Source organism: Artibeus jamaicensis, unplaced genomic scaffold, assembly GCF_021234435.1.
Source record: "Artibeus jamaicensis isolate MK-2021 breed Jamaican fruit bat unplaced genomic scaffold, CSHL_Jam_final contig_3175, whole genome shotgun sequence".
Lineage (NCBI taxonomy): Eukaryota > Metazoa > Chordata > Mammalia > Chiroptera > Phyllostomidae > Artibeus > Artibeus jamaicensis.
In genome coordinates, this window is record NW_026521739.1 from 14,540 (window position 1) to 35,049 (window position 20,510).

Below are 20,510 nucleotides of genomic sequence, written 5' to 3' on the forward strand. Positions count from 1 at the left end.
TTCAGGGTTCAGGATTAAAATTTAAGCCACTCTATAAAGAAATTTCACTTACAGGGCACTATTTAGAAGTAATATTTGGGAATACAACTTGTAGTGTTCTGTAACAACCGGCATCTGGTGGTCATAAATTTAACCACTGAAGACAGCTAATTACTTTCTGGAGATTTCTTGAGGCAGCATGTGTACAACATCCTTTGGTACTCTATCTCAATACATAATCACTCATAAATAAAGATGTTATTCTTAGGTATTACTAAATGCTCTTGCTGCATTTGAAAGTCACTTCCTCTCCCTTAATCTTCTGCAAAGGAATAACTGATTTTCCTTCTTATAATAAACCATGTATAATTAAATACTCTTCATTGCCCTTTATCTATTGCAGGCTGAGCAATGGTATGGGTCCTAAATTTTTTATTTTATTTTGGTGTTACTGCTGATTGATAAACACTGCTAATTTAGAGGTGGGACAATTTATCTACTGCACACAAAAGATGTGGAAGTTCTGATTAAGTTCTTCGTCTCCAAATGCCGGTATTAAAATGTATGCATCTGGATTTCAGATACTTCTTTGCTTTTATTTTGGGGAAATTATTTTATAGCTGATAGTTTTTTGCGTATAATCTTTTTGGATTTCGCATAAGATATAGTAACAAAGGCTGTCATTCTCTAGTGTGACAAATGAATCACTGGACTTTCCTGTTATTTGTTTAATAAAATTTCCATATAAATATGTGGCACTAAAAAAAAAATAACGTTTATTGAGAGAATGAGCCATTTGGAAATTCTCACTTTGGTTAGTGTTGCCCAAACTTTTCTAGGATTACTTGGCTTATTGACAGCACGTAAGAGAGTGCTGACAACTCACTTGTCCTGATGTAGACAGGTTGGGTCATGAGGTGTAAAATTTGAGATATATCCGTTGACTGGCGCTTTGAATCTTACAGGTAAGTCAGGCGCTGGGCGGGCCTTTTTGCAGTCCCTGGCCATTGCCAACGTTCCGTCTTTTAACATCCTCTTTCCTTGAGGACTTCAATAATCTATAAAAGGTAAGCATCTCTTGACAGGTAACTTAAGCTATTTCCGCTTTGATCAGAAAAGTAAATGCCTATTACAACAGAAATCTCTACAGAATAGGAACCGAATAAAAGCCTATCACAGTAGAAATTTCTACAGGAATAGAAGCCTTCATTCGGCACTCTCTTTCACGTTCTAAATCCCTCCTCCTGTTAGTGGGCCCCACACATCCCCTGCTTATTCCTTAAGGTATCTTCACCCTTCCCTAAACAGATACTGTGCGTACAGTTTGTGAGAAAAGCCTGAGGTCTCCCGGGAGAGGCGCTGTCTGGTGTTCTAGCTCTATCCGCCGGATAGGTATCTATCTTCAGCCTCTGGCAAGCGGAAACATTTTTCAGACCGAAAAATAACCACTCCCTCGCTTAAGTATCTGTAGAAAGTGGGGTATTTTACTGGCGAAATAGTGCTGTCAGCCACCTCAGATACGTAGCCAATGCGCGGAATCCCCACCTTTGGCTCGGCGCCTAACTCGGGTGGGCTTCTCAGGACCCCAGACGCCCCGCCTCCTGACACCTCCGCGCTTCTCATTGGCCAAGTCTTGCGTACGCTTCGGTCCCTGACTGGCGGCTGCTCCTGTTCGTCTGCGCGGCCGGAACAATTCCGCACCGAGGGGGCTGCTCCAAACGGAGGGGGAGGGGAACTATTTAGAAATTTAGAAGAAAGTCGGGGGGTGGGTTTCAGGGATCCGTAGCCAGCAGCTGGTTGGGCGGAGGGGTTTAGCAGCTGGGCGGCCACTGCGGGCAAGGGATTTGGGGTGTGCTTGTGTCCTTAAGGGTACGGAGGGAAAGAGAAGGGTGCCTCTGAGGTTACATTCACTCAGCCTGCGGGCCTTCTTCCTGGGGCACCAGGAACGCCCTCAATTTCCCAGCTGCCAAAGGAAGAAGAGGAAGGTGGGTCTCGGCGGCAGTTTTGGGGGTGTGTGTTTCCCACTCTGAGATGTGTAGAACCTTTGTCCTGTACTCCCCGTGTGGCCCCGGAGGCCAAATTTGGGGTTTGGAAGAGCGATGGGCAGGAGGGACTGGGATGTGTGCGAGGAGGATCTGGCCTTCCCGGGTTCCTGTTCATCGGACTCTGGGCTGCACGCGGGTTCTTTCCTTGCGGGAGGCCCCTAGGTTTGCCGCGGGGGAGGGGCGATGAGTCTTCGGCCCCTCCCATCCTGAGAATGCATCGGCTAGGGTTTCGCAGCTCGGAACGGGAAGGCGGGGAGCTGGAGGCCCCGGCCCGCCCTCGCAGGGAATTCTTAGCACCTCCTAGTCCCAGGATATTTATGGGCTGGTAAAAATGGTTGCTTCCTTCTCGCCCCCCCCCCCCGCCGCCGGCCTCACGCGCCTCTTCCGCCTCTCCGAAAACTGCTCGGGTGGGGGCCGCTGTTGGCCGGTTTTGCGGAGAACTGGCCAGGAGGCTGGATTGCGTTGAGGGGAGGGAGCCAGGCACGCGGCCCCTCCAGCACCAGTCAGTGTTGAGCTCGGGAGGGCGTGGGGACCCAGGGGCGGTGAAATAGCCGCTGTAGATCCGCCTCTTTCATTGATGAAATTTAAGTTCGTGTGATTTTTACCTTTCCTGGGAGTCTCCAGTTGGCCCTCGTTTGTGTCAGGAACGCAGTGTAGCCAGGAGTTACAAGCAGACCCAGTCGCACCAAGTTTCTGTCTTTGGAAGTGGAGGTTTTCTTTTTTTTCTTTTTTGAGGCAGTTTTAATCGCTTTCAATAAATTCTTAAGTAGCGAAACATTGGAAGAGGAGAAAGAACACGTCGGTTGTTAAAGAAGGGGAGGAAATCACTACTTGATAAGCGTGACTTCTCTGGAAATTAACATATAAAAACCAGAGTATTTTAATAAATCCCTAAAATGTCGAGATTTGTACAAGGTAAGACACACTTCTTCTTATCTCCCGGGTTGCTTCAGCGGAATTTGGGTACTGGCACTTGAGAGGGTTGGTGGGTATGTTCATTTGAGACACTATTTGCGAAACCTTTTTCGTTAAATTGACATCTGAGCTGCAGTGAACTGCTGGACTGGCGTTTCGGATACGTATAACTTACACCCCTGTGCACTGCTGGGTTTCGTTCTGTCGCCCTGAAATCAGTTAAGTGGCACTCCAACTCCCCGGGATAGTGGCTGTAAATGATTATAAAACAGGATTTTGGTTGCTGATAATGTTTTCTTTTCCTGGTCGGAGTTGAGGTAACTGAGTGTGCACGGACAAAAAGGGGAACTGGGAGGGCTGAGTGAAGGCAGGTGGGTTTTGCCAGGACTGTTAGGAGAGCTTGAGTGTTGTTCTCAGCTCCTACTCCGTATGTGTGCTTGGTTTGAGTCTCAGATTCATTTATTGCGAAACCGGGAGTAGCTCGTAGAAGCTGGAGGTCATTTCAGCAGGAGAAATGACTTTGCTGCATTGCTGTGTTTATTTTTCCCTTCTTTACAATCTGCGAAGATTATTGAGATTTCTTTGAAATTTGAAAATTGCCCTCTAAGTTCTACATGTATATTAGAAAGCGTTAGGGAATTACTCAACTGATTTAAGCAGTAACATTGTGTGTATGTGTGTATACCTTGCACAGTTTGAAATTGGTGCTATCATAAACCTCATCACCAGTTGATAGCATAAAATTTGCCTTCTGCTCTGCAAAAAAACGTTTTCTCGTGGACCCCAGAGTATGAAAGCTTCAGCCATCTTGCTGAACACACAGCTGGTAAAGTTCAAAACCACTTAATGTGACTCTTCAATAAATGTAGATGTACTTTTAAAAAAAGTGTTGGTAATGGCTCTCATTTGACCCTGGGAATAAAAATGCCCTAGTAAATTTTACATCACTTCATTAACTCTTCTTTGAGTTTTGTATAAAAATCTAAGAGAATTTGATGGCTTGCCTTATGGAAACAGAGGGGACACATTCCTGCCTCTGCACTAAGGTCAGAAATGTCACTTGTCATTAGACTTTCAAATTCATGTTATACCTTTCAGATTCATGTTATACCTTTCAGATTCATGTTATACCTTACATGTGGTAAGAGATGCTTCTTAAGTGCTTATTGAATAAATGCCTGAGTCAGAAAAAGCACGGCAGAAGTAATGTGCTGGTTTTGCAACAACAAAATTTAGTTACCAGAAAACCATTATTTTGCAACAGTATGCTAGGTAAAAGTAGACAAGTCACTTCTCTTTAAAAGCTAAGAATGTTTGTTAGACTCTAGCTGTTCCATGTTGCTGTGTTTTAGAATAGCTTGCAGAGGTGGTGTGCGTTGACTGATTTCACAACCTTTACTGTTAAAGGCTGTTTGTCTTCAGGAGATTCTAAATCAAGTGGCAATACCTGAGAGTTGATGTCAATGTTGTCATTTCTTTCTGTTGTCATCTACTTTTTTAAAAAAGCTTTTTATTTTGGAATACTTTTAAATTTATAGGACAATTGCATACATGTGAAAACTAAGAAATTATTATAGATGCATTACTACTAACTAGACTTATTCAGACTAGTATTCCATGACTCAGTCCAGCATTGTGTTTCATTGGGATACATTTTTGCTTTAAATGGTAGTTTTCCTTTTAAATTGGCAGTTTTGCACAGCGATGACATTTCTTCCTGCTGCTCCGGGCCCCCAAATTAACATGATTGTCCTCCTGTTTATCATTGTTTAAGTTTCGTGCTTCACACTCTGTTCGGGTGGTTCAGTTGGTTACAGGGTGCATTGCACCGTGTACGTTGTTGTCCCTTTACACTGAAAGGTTGGGGGTTTACTCCTTTTTGAAACTCATACAGAAAACCCCTCTTTCTAAAAGCAATAAACACATCCTTGGGTAAGAATTAAATATAATTTTTTTTGTACTTCCATTGTAAACCCTTTATACGATCAATGAGCTCTGCTGCTGTTATAAATGATAAACCTAATTGGCCAATGAGTTAGCTGTCTCCACAGATCAGTTTGCAAGTGTAAGGATTGGGATTTTTGTTTTTGAAGTTTTTTAGTTGATCAAATTTTTTGATCTTTGTTGTAGTACTTACTGATATTTCCATTCATTGATACATAGGTTGTGCCACTCATAAGGCAAAGATTGAACGACTATTAGGCCCCTAACTGTCTTCATATGTTGTCTCAGTTAGCTTTACAAGAGCCCTGTGAGGTAGCAGATGCTTATATTCACCTTACAGCTGAGAAAACTTAAATATCTTATTCAAAATTCACAGCTAGTAAAGACTCGTGTGTGTAGATGTGTCTAAAACCTTTGTCCTTTCCAATACCCTTTGCCTCTTAAAACTTAGGTATCTAAATGACGTGTTTCTCCTAGACTGTCAGTTCCCTGTGGGCATTGTATCATATCCTTAGGACAAATAAAGTATCTTGTAGTGGTTGGTGCTCTATGAGAATTTGTCATGAATGATAAATAAGAAATTCAGCTCTTTCCATGTACTTTTTAGCAAGTTAGCCTACATTTTTGTTTTGATAACACCTCTTAAGATTATGTAAATGTTGAGAAAGATAAAAGGGTATGGAATTAGTTCTGAACCCTGTTGCTCAGAGGTAACCTTAGATACGTAACTTTTCTGAGCCTGTTTCTACTTATATAAACATTGGGTATTAATACTTATGTCACAGGGTTATTGAGAGGCAAAAATGAGATGAATTATGTGAATTTACTAGTCACATATTAGATGGCCATAATTTTTACTTTTTTTTTCTTAAAATGACAGTGACCTTTCAGATAGTATTGCCACCATAAAGATAACCGTAGGTCATCAACAGAAATAAACAAACAGGCAGGTATGACAGGTCTTTATTTTCCTCTTTCAGGTTTGGTGGTCAGGCCCCTAGTACTTGGGAGTTGATATGTTTAACCCCAACAAAAAAAAAGAAGTGTGGGGTTTAGAAAAGAAGCTTAACAGTAATGTAAATACATGGTTGGTGACAGTTTGTTTAAGTCCAGTCAACAACATTTTTTTTTGAATGCTTACAAAGTCAGTTTTCTATATTGGTATTTCTTGTGTGTCTCTTATGTGGGAACATGAAATTCAGAAGATGTGTTGTGTACATGTGTTTCTGAATTTCCTAGAAATTGGGTTGTACTTGGCTTGAATCTCTTTCCCCAAACCTAGGCAATGTGCTTTTACAGAAAAGCTGAGCATCTCCACTCTCAAGTGCTTTAACCATAAGTTTTAAGGTAAAGATATTCAATTCATAAAACTACTTAATGTCAATAGGAGAGTTCTCAGTATATATTCCTTGGCCAAAAGAAGGTTCAGTGTTCCTTGGGCATCTCCCAACCTGTGTTCCTTGGGCACTTAAGATTTCTTTTCAGAGGAAGACTCTTTAATAGTTCTAGGGCATAATACCCTAGTTTGGTGTATTCTCCCCTCAGGTCACCTGCCTGCCTGCCTGTGATATTACTTACCCATTTGCTAGTTCTCTCCCCTTGAAGAGGTTTTTCAGGGCCCCCAATTATTCTAAATATATGTGAGTACTAGCTGAGTGAGAAGGGGCTCCTTATCACAGTTGGAGGTGCTAGAGGTAATCAGCAGCTGTGACTTTTTTTAAAGATTGTATTTATTTTTAGAGAGAGGGGAAGAGAGGGAGAAAGACTGGGAGAGAAACGTGTGGTTGCCTCTTGGGGGCCCTTCATCAGGGACCTGGCCTGCAACCCAAGTCATATGCCCTGACTAGGAATCAAACTGGTGATGCTTTGGTTCACAGGCCTGTGCTCAATCCACTGAGCTAAACCAGCCAGGTAGCTCTGACTTTTTGCCAGGTTTGTCATTCCATGCCATTTGGAATTTGCTTTTTTAAAAGTTGACTGCTTTGGGGTAGTCCCCCTACATGACTTGAGTCTTATAAATGGTGCAAGGACTATTGTCATCTAGCCAGTTAAGGCCATGTTATGTGCTTATACTGTAGTAGTAGAGGAACTTTATTTACCTAAATTATGTAAATATGTCTCTTAATGTTAAATTGAGGTACTTTCTTATATTTCAAGAAAGTCTTTTGAGTATCTCTGTGTTTAAAAAATATTTCAGACTTCCCAACTTTCCCATTTGTTGGAATTCTATTTTTATGACGTTTTTTGTTGATGCTTGTTTGGTAGATGGCAGCGAGCCAGGGAGGATTAGTTGAGCTAATTATAACTAGAGGGGTCTCTGATGAATACAGGGATGAAAAATGTTCTGGGCCAGGTGTTGGAGGTTGGACCTTAACCTGGTTCTTCTCAAATCCTAACACCAAATGTAGCTTGTTGCTGCTTATTTAGAGGCCTAGGATGCTCTTAGCCCGGAGGGATTGTGGCATGGATTCTGAGGCAGGACTAGAGGTGGCAAAGCAATGACTAAGACACACTCCTCGTTTTTTTAAAGATGTGCCTTAGGATTCATTATGTTGCTAGAGAGTGCGGGATTTAATTAAATTCAGAGTCACAGTTATAAATGTAAAATTAGACTCAAAATGAAGAGTTGAGCTGATGAAAATTTTGTTTTCCACTGTGGACCTGTGATCTCTGTGGTTAGACTTTGTTCTTGATAACTGAGTCTTCTGGTAAGATGGTTGATTTTCATTTGTGAAAGCCAATTAAGGAAAAAAGAAATTGACAAGGAACATTAGAGAAATAAGAAATACTAGCTGGTAAATTTTCAGTAGTGTCATTTTAATATTGTGAAGATAAATTGAAAAATTAACTTTATGAGGAAATTAAGATGTTCATTTTGGGGCAATAGATGTTTTCTTGTAACGTGTATTTACATACTCTGTGTTATTTTTCTTCATAGACAGTTGTAGTTTTAATTAAAATAATAGGATACTTAATTTTATGTGAGGAACATTAGTTGGTCTAATAATGGAAATGTCCTAGGCAAAAAGATAATATATAGTTTTCCAGTTCCACCCAGCTGTGTTTGGTACTTTTTGTGAGAGTGCAGGAGTTCCCAGAAAGTCAGATATGTTCATCATTGAAAAGTTAACATGAACAAATGTTTGAAAGTCAAACCAGTTCTGGAAAAATGATTGATTAAGGGTTGACTATACTAACTTTTCGTAATGCTATTTCTTTTGATAGCTAATATTTATGCCAGTGGAGAAAATTTCAGCAATATTAGAATAAAACTGTTGGGGAGATCCTCTGAGGGTTTGGGCTTTAGTGGAATGAGGTAGTTAGTTCACTTACCTACCACCTTTTTGATTGCTTAGTATCTGGTTAGAAGCTGGAGTTTTTCTAAAGACTGGTGTCATTTTGACACAGCCTACAATTTCTTTTCTAAAATATAGTTAAACTTGTTATGATAGTGTTTGAATTGTGGACATCTTGGGTAATTTAATGGATTGTTCAGGCACAATGACTATTAGTTGACTGAGACCTCTAAAACTCTACCAGGCATGCATTTTTTATTAATAGCTTATTAAATTCTTTGAAAGTTGGCTTGCTAAGCTACTGAAAGAGAATTAAAGTTTGTGGGTTTTGATTGGGCTTACGTGAGAGAAAGGAGATAATACTTCATTTGAAATCTGTTTCCTAGTTCTCTTGATTGGTAATGCAGGCATCTCCTTTAGTTTGCTGGACAGTAATTGTCTAGGGCTCAAATTCTGCCTCTGCCAACAGTTCCATTGTTTATTTTTCTCAGCCATTGCCAAATGAAATTGATTGTGCCCCCAAACCATTTTGATAATTAAGGATTGTTTTTTGAGAATCATGGAGAAACTGGCTTGTTGTCTTAGTTAACTTATATAAACAACAAAATATTTCATTTTCCAAAAACACTTTTAGATATTTGTTATTTTTTTATATAAATCAAAAGAGTTCCTTGTTTCTCTGTGATTTAGCTTGTGGTTTAAAAACATTACTGTATTCATGTACATAAAACAGTCATATTATGCTTAATCCACTTTTTAATTATTAGTCAACAAATTGTAAAAAATACCATTGTAGGAGACACTCCCTTTAACAATAGCACTACTTGCTCTTTGGCTGTGGAGACCTGCAGACAAGGTGATTGGCATTTGTGTTTTTCTGTAGTTGCTGCTCTGGCAAAGGATGATGTGATGTTTCCTTTATGTTATAACCCTGCCTAGAATTTTAAAATTTCCAGTGAGTGCAGGAAAACAGAATAACACAATTCTGTGCACTGTTTTGGGTTCATTTATGCCAATGGTAAAACGCTTAGCTTTGGTAATAAAATATTTATAGAGTGCATAAAAGCTTTCTTCGATTTTTCATTGCCCAGAAAATAAACTATATAGAAGGAAAAGCTGAAGAGCATAAGAGAATGCTTATTCTGATATATAGTTTTAACCTCACATAATAACATCACATAATAGACATAGTGAGTTTTTGCCAGTTTTTATTCAGATTTGGTGGGATACAGCTGTAACAAAGAAAGGGGAGACCTTCCTCCAATAAGAAGAGCAGGGTATGGGGCAGCAGGGTTTGGATTCCAGGTTAGCACCACCACTGTGTCCTTAAGCAAGTCAGCACCCTGCCTTGCCCTGCCCCATTTCATCTTTAAGATAAGGAAATTGGACTCATTCACTGACCTTAAAGCCTTTCTGAGCTTAAAAATTTAATCTAAGTGCACAAATATAAAATTACAGAGCAGGCCTGCCAAATAAGTTTTTGGTCCTTGGTGGTGATTTTGTGTTGTATTCTTTTTCCCTCCTCTCAGCAAATGAGTGCGGTAGGCTCCTTGGCATGCCATCTTTCTTATCATCCATTAAATTTGATGCCAGGTGGTAACTAGTTGATATATTTCTTGTGAATGTTTTGTTTTCAAAAGTGATATTTTTTGTTTTTGTTTTTTAGAGTTTAGATTTAAGAGCTATTTTGTTGTATGAGTGCAAAGTTATTCTTAATTGCTAATGAGAAGTCTGGTTTAGTTATAAATTCTAACAGTTAAAAATTTTTTTAAATTTTTATTTAGTTATTTTTCAAGTACATTTTTTGGTCTATTTCTCCCATCCCAGTAAAATTTTTTTAAAGTAAGCAGTGCATGGTTAGCAAAACTCTCTTAGCAAGGGGCTCTGGACATTCAGTGCTGGAATATTGGAACAGTTCTAAAAAGCCCAGTGAGTTTTTTTTGTTACCAAAAGGCGTTTATTAAACATTCATGTGTGTGTAAAGATGAGGCATTAAAAATTTGTAAATATAAACTGTTATACTGTAGTTTGCAATAAAATAATCAACATTGACTTTAATACTAAAATATCATAAAAAATCAATCATATAAAATCAACTTTTTGACTTTTCTTATATGATTGAATGCCATGGACTATAACTTTTCTGTATTTTTCCTAAATTAAGCAAAGCCTAAGTATAATTGCCCAATTTTGGTAGCTCCAGTGGCATAATTGGGTAGAGAGTGGTACTTATAATTGCCTAATTTGTTTAATATCTGAAGTTAGTGAAAACATTACGCTAACATATATATTAGATAATAAGAAATTGAAAAGAAATTTCAAAATCATTTTGTCTAGATCACCTACATTTTGGAATTTCTTTGACCACATCTCTGATACTTGACTAATAAATCAGCCTTTGCTTGAGAAGCCGTAGGGACTTCAAGTACCCAGGGCACACTTTTCTTAGCCTCCCTTTCCCTATGACCAGACATGGCTCTTAAAAGCACTACTGTCACGAGACTGGACTTTGTCTTCTTCATCTGTACCCAATACATAACTATCATAATAGGCTATTCCTTTTTTATTTAATAAGCATTACTTATTTACTGTGTCTCATGCGTGTGTTATAGCAGTGGCACTATAGCAGTGAACAAAATAGAGATGATTTGTTCTTAAAGAGATTGTAATTTGTTGGATAAATAGACATTGAATTAATTTTTAAAAATATGTTATAAAAGATTGGCACAAGGATCTACCATGTGAACATGTAATGGGAAACTTTGGTTGGTTTAGAAGATTTCTAGGAGGAGATTACAATTGAACTCTGACAAATGATATATTAGTGACTACTCAAGCCACTAATATAAGAATTTAAGATCTCCCATTTATTTACACATTATCAGGTGCCTGTACTGTGTGCCAGGTGCTGAGGTAAGTGTTGAGGGGGAAAAGTTGAATAACATAGTTAACATAAAGAGTTGTGGTAGAAAGGAAGGCCTCTTTTAATCTTCAGAAGCTACCACCTAGAACACTAGGAATGCCACTTCCAATATAGCAGAAGCTAAAGTCACAGGGTTTGAGCCTCTGTGGGCTGAGGTATTAGGTTTCCTGAAGGTTGGGGTGATTCTCATGATTTTAGAATTCACACTAGGCTATTACCTTCCATTTTTCTCTCCTCATTTCTGTCTACTCTTCTATAAAAGCATTGAATGACACTTGTGATGTGTGTTTTGGAACAAACTTTAATACTTAATATGATTTTAATTTCATAGAGCAGAAAAATACCACCTCAGTTGGCTTAAAAAAATGAGGGACTTGTATCACATGAATGTTGAAGTAGGGTGTTCCAGCATTGGTTAATTCAGTACAGCAATTGCATCAGTCTTTCCTTCCTTCTGCACTCCTAAGCACATCTATCTCATTCTTGGGTCAGCTGTCTTGAAGCTCACTAAATAGCAGAAGAAACTGGAGGTGACAGATGAACACATACTCATTATGTCCAGGAGTGAAAAAGGCACTATTTCTTCTCATGTGTTTCTTTTTCTTAGTGAGAAATGCTTTTCTCCCAGGTCCTTTGGCAAACTACCCTCATTGGCTCACTGGCCAGAATTATACATACTGTGTTTCATGATTAAAACAATCACTGGGAAGGCTTTAAAATCTGGGCCTGGTGCCATTTCTTAAGCACATGGCCTTGGGGCAGAGAATAGATGACAGAAAAACATTGGAGTAGGGAGAAGAACAATGTGCATGGCTACTACAAATATATTAAGATGGAGTATAATCTATATCAGAGCTACTCAAAGCAATACTGGCAGCATTCACTCATTAGAAATGCATATTCTCCCCACTCCAGACCCACTGAGTCAGAATCTTTGGGAGGTTGCCCAGAGATCTGTGTTTTAACAAGCCCTCCAGGTGATTTGTATGCACATTAAAGTTTTAGAAGTACTATTGAGATGTCACAAGCAGAAGAGGAAATTGCAGCCTTTAGGCCTTCTGCTTTAGCACCTTCATTAGCTTTGGCTACTCAAAAGGGGTACTTCAACTTTTTTTAAAGACATTCCTAGCCAAGGAATTGTATATATTTCCCATGAAACAAGGAAGAGAAGTAATATGATTAAGGTTGTACTTTAGGGGGAACCAATCCATTCTGCTTGGTACCACCAGATTAGAGTGACAGATGGGCAGAATAGTTACAAAGCTGTTTTCATTATGACCAGACGAGTGAAAATGAGAGGGAAATTAAGGTAGCAGAAGTGGAAATAGAAAGCAGTGAATGGAATTGAATTAAGTATAATATTGGATTGGATGTACTATTCAGGAGAAAGGGGGGAAAAGTCAATTATAACTGAGATTTCTAGATCATCTAGGAGTGACTGGGAGAATGTTAATGCCATGGAGGGCAGGGAAATGAATTTAGATGATTTGGACATGTTAAATTTGAGGTACCCAGTTGAGTATCCAGATGCAAAAGGTCTAGAATACTATAGGGAATGTGAGCTTGTAGCTCATGGGGGGGAAAAAAAAGATGAGGATGAGAGTCACATATTTGGGAGTTATTAGTAAGGAGATTGGTAAAGGAATAATTGAGGGGAAAATGATGTGGAGAGAGAATCTTAGGAAATTCAGGGAGTAGAAAAAAGAATGGAAATTGTGGCCTGGACAGAGATGTATAAGATGATGTGGGATGATATTGGGTAATGGAATCCAAATAAGAAAAGCTTTTCTAGGAGGAAAATGAACAAATAACTGAATTTAAAGGACTGTAGTATAACCACAGAAGAGGATGTTTAGCTTTAATTGGCCATAAATGTAGTCAGTATGTGTCTTTAACTTTATTTGTTATTATTTCCAGTTGCTACTATATTCTTGGAGTTTTTAAACCATTTCCTGGTTTAAGATGAAGTTCTCTGATTTTGAGTACATCTTAGTGTAGGTTTCCAAGGAAGGCTGGGATTCTTCAGAAATAATGAATGGTGGGAGGTGGCCTGGCCTGGAGAGGGCTACTCACCTTCTTTATTGCTCTTGGTACTCTTTTTTCATCCTTTCCATGGCCTTTGCTTTGTGAAGCTATCTTTCTACTTAAGAATGTGAAGTTGTTCTGTTTGTGCCAGCCAGTATCATGACGTTAGGGAAGGGTAGTATGTACACTTCTGAAACGGATGAAATGAAACACCCGAATTAAGAAATAAAAACAATCACTTGTTAGATTGTCTCCTCTCTCTCGATTTATTGCTCTTTCTCCTCCTCCTTTTTTTAAAAAAAATTGTTGTTGGCCCCAGTTGAATAGAGGAAATTCCACAATGTGGAAATTTTAGTTCTTGTGAACAAGGAAGAATTAGGAAATTGAGGTGGGGGAAAATTTGTAAAAATAAAGTTACTGCTTGTTCTGTCCCAAATTGACTAAGTTGTAATTAAGTCAACCAAGTTAATTGTAGTAAGCCCAATTTTATGTGGTAGGGAGTTTCCTTTTTATTCCATTGAGTATAAGAAGACATTCTGATAGAAATGCTTTTGGAGTTATTTAGGGATTTTTGTGCCATGATTAAAGAGCTAAACTAGGAGAAAAAAAATGCACAAGATAGTTTCACCTCATTGTGTAGGACTGGACCTCAACATAAACTGGCTTTGATTCTGAATTCCTCAAGGCCTGTACTGTGACCTTGGATAAGTCACTTAAACTATTCAACTTTGTTTTCCTATCTGTAAAATTGAGGGTAGATTAAATGCTCTCTCTCATCTGTAAAAATGTTTTGATTTATGACTGAGTTAATGAAATGGTTGATTCCTATTCCACTCTCTAAAGTCAAAGAGAATCCATTCCCTATTGGTAAGAAATGAGGAAAAAAAACATTTTAGGTTAGAAATCTTGCATTATTCAGGGATACTTTAATTGACCTTCCATTAGAAAGTCAACTGTCATTGCCAGAAGTGTAACCTGAGAATGCTAAAAGCCCAAGAAAGCTTCTAATATCTGTATTTCTTTTCCTACCCAGAAAGTCCAGACCTTTCTTTAAAAAATCAGGATGAATAAGAAGGTCATTACAAAGGGAAATGGTTTCTAGCTCTGTGTGTCCTGGTCTGTGCAAGATACATACTCTTCTTGATTAAGGGCACTATTCTTTATTCTTGAATATTCTTTATTCCTTAAAAGCCCTAACTTATTAGCCTTTAATCACTTAAAAACAGAACTTCACAGTTGCACTTTCCTCAGGGAGGGGAGAGGGAAACAGCTGTGGAATAGGGTAGAAGTGATAGGCGTGTTGTAATTTTCTCTTGTTGTGTAAGCTGTTCATATTTGTAGAGGGGGTAGCAGGAATACAAATTGTTTTTCTGCATTTGGCGCCATGTCAAACAAACGGGAGGATAAAGGTTAGGGCTATTTGTCAAAACTCAAATTTGAATCTGTGTTCTCCTTTTTTGAATCAGTGTTTGAAGATTGAGCCTGCGACAGCTGGCAAAGATCACATATAATATTAAATGTGAGCCTGTCAGCCAGCCTTCTTAGCTTTGCTTGATAGGATAGTGGCACGGTTTCTTTGCCTTTTGACCTTAAGTCCTGTACGTTGGTACGCTATTGTTCTGCAGAGAGTCTTTGAAATTTGGTGTGGAGTTTTGAATTTTTTTTTGGACTGTTCTCATGTAGACAAATCTCAGACAGCTACTAGAGTTATTTTTAAATTTAGAAGTTACATTTAGTTTTATCTCATTTTGGCATTTGCCCAGAATATAAGTAAGTTAAATGTTTCCATCACTGTATTTTTTATGCATGTGACTGTGAATGCTGACCTTTAGGATCTAACTTTAACAACAAACAGCAAGTCTGTAGATGTCTTTGAGTCTAACAAACTAAAAAAACCCTTCATTTAAAAAATCATTATATAGTAATTTCTTGATCTACTTTAATCAGTGTGACACAAAGACAATTAGTTTGTTTTTTAATTTTTTTTAATTGATTTTGGAGGGGGAGAGACATCGATTTGTTGTTTAACTTATTTATACATTCATTGGTTGATTCTCATAAGTGTCCATAAGGTTGGTGTATTGGGACAATACTGAGGTACCTGACCATGGTAATTCATGTGTTCTTTAATTTAGAGGTTTTATATTTATAGATTTTGCTTCCATATTATTTTCTAAACATTAATATGGGAGTTGGCTTAAAGATTGGGGAAGAAACATCACAGGTATACGTGGGGTAGCAGAGTAGAGGACTTTACCTGTGACAGAATTTAAGTTACAGCTAATTTAACATGAACATGTGTGGGTGATGTCACATTAACTCTAGTTTAAAATGTTCTGGAGGAGGTTATTAGTTATCTGTCATAGTTATACAAGCATGCTTATCCATTATCATCAACTTTTATAGATTACAATTGCTACTTACTAGTTGAAACCTATCTTTAGGTTATTTATGGAACACGTGTTTAGGGTAGAGTTGTTTTTTTTTTTGCTCAAAAAGACCTTATTTATGAATCACAGTTTCAATCACTTTGGTAGTTTTGCTGGAGTCCATAAACTTAGTTATGTGGTGGTTTATTTCTGTAAAGATCACAGTTAGAAAATGGCTATTTTAGGATTAGATTGTGTGCTCTCGCCAAATACCCTTTTTTTCCTCTCTTGGATTTTAATATGATGAAAAATGCATAATATATTTTTGGAGAGCTATTTTAATATCTCATTTGTTAACATTTTTATATATTCGGGGGAGAGAGGCTGTCTATATTAAATAAATTGCCTTAGGAGTTAACATAATATACTAATTTCTGCCCTTAGAAGTATCTAGAAATATCTTTTATGTTGGCTTTAATTCTGTGTGTATAAATGTTCCTTTCTCCGGTAACAAGTGAAAGAATTTATGGATGTGAAATATGATTCTGCTAAATTAACCAATATTTGTAGAGCTAATTGGTTATCAAAAAATATTTTAACATAAGCTTCACAAATACATTTATAAAGTAAGATTGAATTAACTAGGTATTGAGGGTAAAGGGGAAGGTGAACAATAATATTATTGCCCCTTGTTTTATAAGAAATAGGGTAATTACAATCTAGATACTTAAGTGTAAAACACCTGTGTTGGCACTTTTTCTCCCAAAGAACTTGGGCCTGGGATGTTTTATTTTTTGTATGTTTTTCTATTTTCGTTTTCATCTAAAAGCTATTTCTGTCACCTTTAGTAAGATCCATCTGTCACAGAGATGCCCAGCTATGCCAAAAGCCTTTATAGTCTTGTCTGACAAAAATAAATACAGAAATGTCTTCACTGAAATTAAGGGCCAGGTGGGAATTAGTCCTGTGTCATTCTTTTTTTTTTTTTTTTAATGAAAATTTTGATGCCAGAAAAGTAGACATCTTAGAATTGCCATTATCTATCTCTCAAGGGGTTATTCTAGTAAGAAATATGAAACTGGAGTGGCTGTCCTTCTAAAATGGAAAGGATTTCTTAAAGTTTTCATCTGGCCTAGAGGAGGGAGGAGTCTTTTGCTTCTGCAAAATTGCTAGATCCCTTCAATTATGATGCAGCAGTTCCATAAGAGCATGTTCCATAAACATACCCTTATTAACATTATTCCAATTGTTCTGATGTTTCTCCAGTTTTGATGACTAGGAAGGAAATGTTAGTAGAGATGGAATTATGTACACAAATGAAAATTAATCCTCTTACTTCCACCTGCCCCATCTTCCCAAAAGTGTTTAGTGTTTTAGATATACTAGTAAAGCATAAAGATGTACCAACTAGTCAAATTTGAGCACATATGATTATATAGTCCCAACTAATTAACATTACTGAAATTCTGTGTGAGGATGATGGGACTATAGTGTTGAACTCTTTTCATTTGCTGGAACATTAGAAAGAAATCAGTTACAGCTTGTCAGCTGTTTGAATGGGTATCTGATTTTTCAGTTGATGGTTTTATATTTTTGTTTTAAGATCTTAGCAAAGCAATGTCTCAAGATGGCGCTTCTCAGTTTCAAGAGGTCATTCGACAAGAGCTAGAATTGTCTGTGAAGAAGGAACTAGAAAAAATACTCATTACAGCACCATCACATGAGTTTGAGGTAAGGAATCTACAGTGTTTTTAGTTTTCATTCTCTACATGCTGAATTCCTATTGCTGGTGCTGATCATCCAGTTTAAAATAAGCACAAGATGTAATGAGAACATAAAAAATTAGGATTGCTTAACAATTAAAGATTTTCAACATTTGGCCATTGTAAAACCATTGTCTTTTTCTTTTTTATTTCTAGGAAGTTTCTAAAGTCTAAGACAATCAGAACAAAATTACACTTCATTTATTCTGTGTTTTGGTATCATCGGGTGGAGAAATGGATATCAGTGTTCAGTTAGAATTGTGAAAAGTTAGTTTATGAACTGTATATCTTGCATACCTTTTCTAAAGAGCCAATTCTAATAGAACTGTGCTACTTGTTAGCTATTGTATAATAGACATGCCACAATAGGCAGTGCGTTTACTTTTCTATTTATAAATCAATAGATTATCCTTTTCATTTTAAGATTTCAGTTTGTACTTAACAAATTAGTTGTGAGGTTAATTGTGCTATGTTACGTTTTGTTCTTTTGGTGAAGATTAATTTTCACATAAAAGAAACAGAGAAAGATATTGGTGAATAAATATAGAGAACCATTTGGAATTCCCATGGACCAAATGGTATTCAGATTACATGGTAGTGGTGGGAGATGGGGAGGATTTATTTGCTTGTATTTCTTTAAGTGCAGTTCCTATTAGATCTTCCTTCCTCTTGAGTTTTAAGTTGGGGTATAAAAAAGACTCCATGTTCTAATAGTATAAGAATTTTATTGAAACGTATTTTAAGTGTATAATATCTACCTGGTGTTATTAAACATTAAGCATTCTGCTAGTTGTAACAACAATTTCTGTTTTCATAGCACACTAAAAAAGACCTTGATGGATTTCGCAAGCTATTTCATAGATTTTTGCAAGAAAAGGGACCTTCTGTGGATTGGGGAAAAATCCAGAGACCTCCAGAAGATTCGGTAAGTTTTAGATAATTTGTAGGAAAATTTAAGTGAATTTAGGACATTGTTTTAATTTTGGGTGTATAGTCTAGAGCAGGGGTGTCAAGCTCATTTTCACCAGGGGCCACATCAACCTCGTGGTTGCCTTCAAAGGGCCCAATGTAATTTTAGGACTGTATAAATGAAACTACTCCTTAACTAGGGGCAAGGAGCTCAGTGCTGCTGCTGGGTAGAAACAAGGTGCCAGGCCAGATAAAACGAAGTGTAATTAAAATGGCAAAAGATAAGGGTAAAGAGACAAGAATGAAGGCAGCAAGAATGAAAACAAGTCACATATGAGGGCCTTTCATAGAAATATATGGATATGTATGAGCCTCATGGTAACCATAAACTAAAACCTACAAAAAATAAAGAGAAAGGAACCCAATTAAAAAGCTAAGGAAAATCAGCAAATCAAGGGGAAGAGCTCAAGAGAAGAGAAAGGAACAGAGAAGAACAACAACAACAATAAAAAACCCCAGAAAACAAAAAACCCTAAAAACTACAAAATGGCAGATTAAGAGAAGAGAAAGGAATAGAGAAGAGAAAAAAAACAAAAAAGCACATACCTATAATAATTACTTCAAATGTAAATGAACTAAATCCTCCAATCAAAAGGTGTAAGGTATGGGGAAAATGAACGAGACTCATCTATATGCTGCCTACAAGAGAGTCACTTTAGATTGAAAGTCACATAGACAAAGTGAAGGGATGGAAAAGAGACTCCATGTGAACAGAAACAATAATAAAGCTCTGGCAGCAATGCTCACAATCAGACAAAATAGTCTTTAAAACAAAGAATGTAAAAAGAACTACAGATATTACGTAATGATTAAGGGGTCAATCCAAGAAAGGGATATAACAATTGTAAATATGCACCCAACATAGGAGCACCCAGGTACATAAATATTAATGGATGTAAAGGCAGAAATTAATAGCAGTACAACAACAGTTGTGGATGTTAACATTCCACCTACCTCAATGGATAGATAGATCATCCAGAAAGAAAATTAGTAAGGAAATAATGGCCTTAAATACCAAATTAGACCAGATTGACTTAGACATTTACAGAACATTTTTCTCCCAGGCAGATTTTGCATTTTTGGTAAGTGGACATGGGACATTTTCCAGGATAGACCACATTTTAGGCCACAAAAACAAACCAGTAAATCAAGAAGATTTAAATTATATCACCTATAGTTCTTGACCATAGTGGCATTAAACTAGAAATTACCAACAGGAAAACTGGAGCAAACACAAATACATGGAGATTAAACAACAGATTACTACCTTGAGACAAATGAAAATGAAAACAACTTTACAACAATTTATAGGATGCAGCAAAAGCAGTTATAAGGGGAAAGTTCATAGCCATGCAGGCCTACGTCAAGAAATAGGAATAATCCCTGGTAAACAACCTAACTTTATGCCTAAATGAACTAGAAAAAGGAGAACACAAAACTCAAATTAAATAGAAGAAAAGTAATAATGATCAGAGCAGAAATAAACAAAATAGACATTAGAAAAATAATACAGTGATCAATGAAACTAAGAGCTTGTTCTTTGAAAGGGTTAAAAAATTAACAGACCTCTAATGTCACAAGATTTACCATGAAAAAGAAAAGAGAACCCAAATAAGTAAAATCAGGAATGAAAAAGGAAAGATTACCACCAACATTACAGAAATACAAAGGACAATTAAAGAATACTAGGAACAGAATACCAGGAACAGTTATATGCTGATAAATTGAACAATTTGGAAGAAATGGACAAATTTCTAGAAACATAACTTTCCAGGACTAAACCAGGAAGAAACACAATCTGAACAAACCAATAACTAGCAATGAAATTGAAGTAGTAGTCAGTAAATTCCCAACAAACAAAAGCCCAGATGGCTTAACAGGTGAATTCTACCAAAGATTTAGTGAAGAATTAGTGAACTTCTCCTTAAACTATTTCAAAATATTGAAGAGAAAGGAATGCTTCTAAACTTATTCTATGAGGCCAGTGTTACTCTGACACCCAAACCAGACAAAGATACTGCAAAAAAAAGGAAATTATGAGCCAGTATCTCTGATGAACATAGACGTAAAAATTCTCAACAAAATACTAGCAAATCTTATTTAACAATACATTATAGGATTATGTACCATGGTCGAGTGGGATTTATACCAGGGATGCAAGGCTGGTTCAACATCTGCTAAATAATGTGATTAGTAACATCAGCAGAACTAAGGACAATAATCATATGATTATCTCAATAGATACAGAAAAAGCATTTGACAAAATTCAACGTGGATTTATG

At 37.2% G+C, this 20,510-nt stretch overlaps 1 protein-coding gene across 2 annotated transcripts in view; it reads left to right on the forward strand.

Annotated features, from left to right (window-relative positions):
• The first annotated feature begins 1,799 nt into the window (after positions 1-1,799).
• Positions 1,800-20,510, forward strand: part of UGP2 (UDP-glucose pyrophosphorylase 2) — a 59,122-nt gene continuing 40,411 nt past the window's right edge. The window contains exons 1-3 of one of the 2 annotated variants that reach the window (XM_037126302.2): positions 1,800-1,964; positions 17,100-17,227; positions 18,077-18,184. In XM_037126302.2, coding sequence (XP_036982197.1) covers positions 17,114-17,227; positions 18,077-18,184 — 222 coding nt within the window. In that variant the 5' untranslated portion in view covers positions 1,800-1,964; positions 17,100-17,113. Of the gene's footprint in view, positions 1,965-2,599; positions 2,940-17,099; positions 17,228-18,076; positions 18,185-20,510 lie in introns of those variants that run through there. The other variant, XM_037126301.2, reaches the window with a different exon arrangement.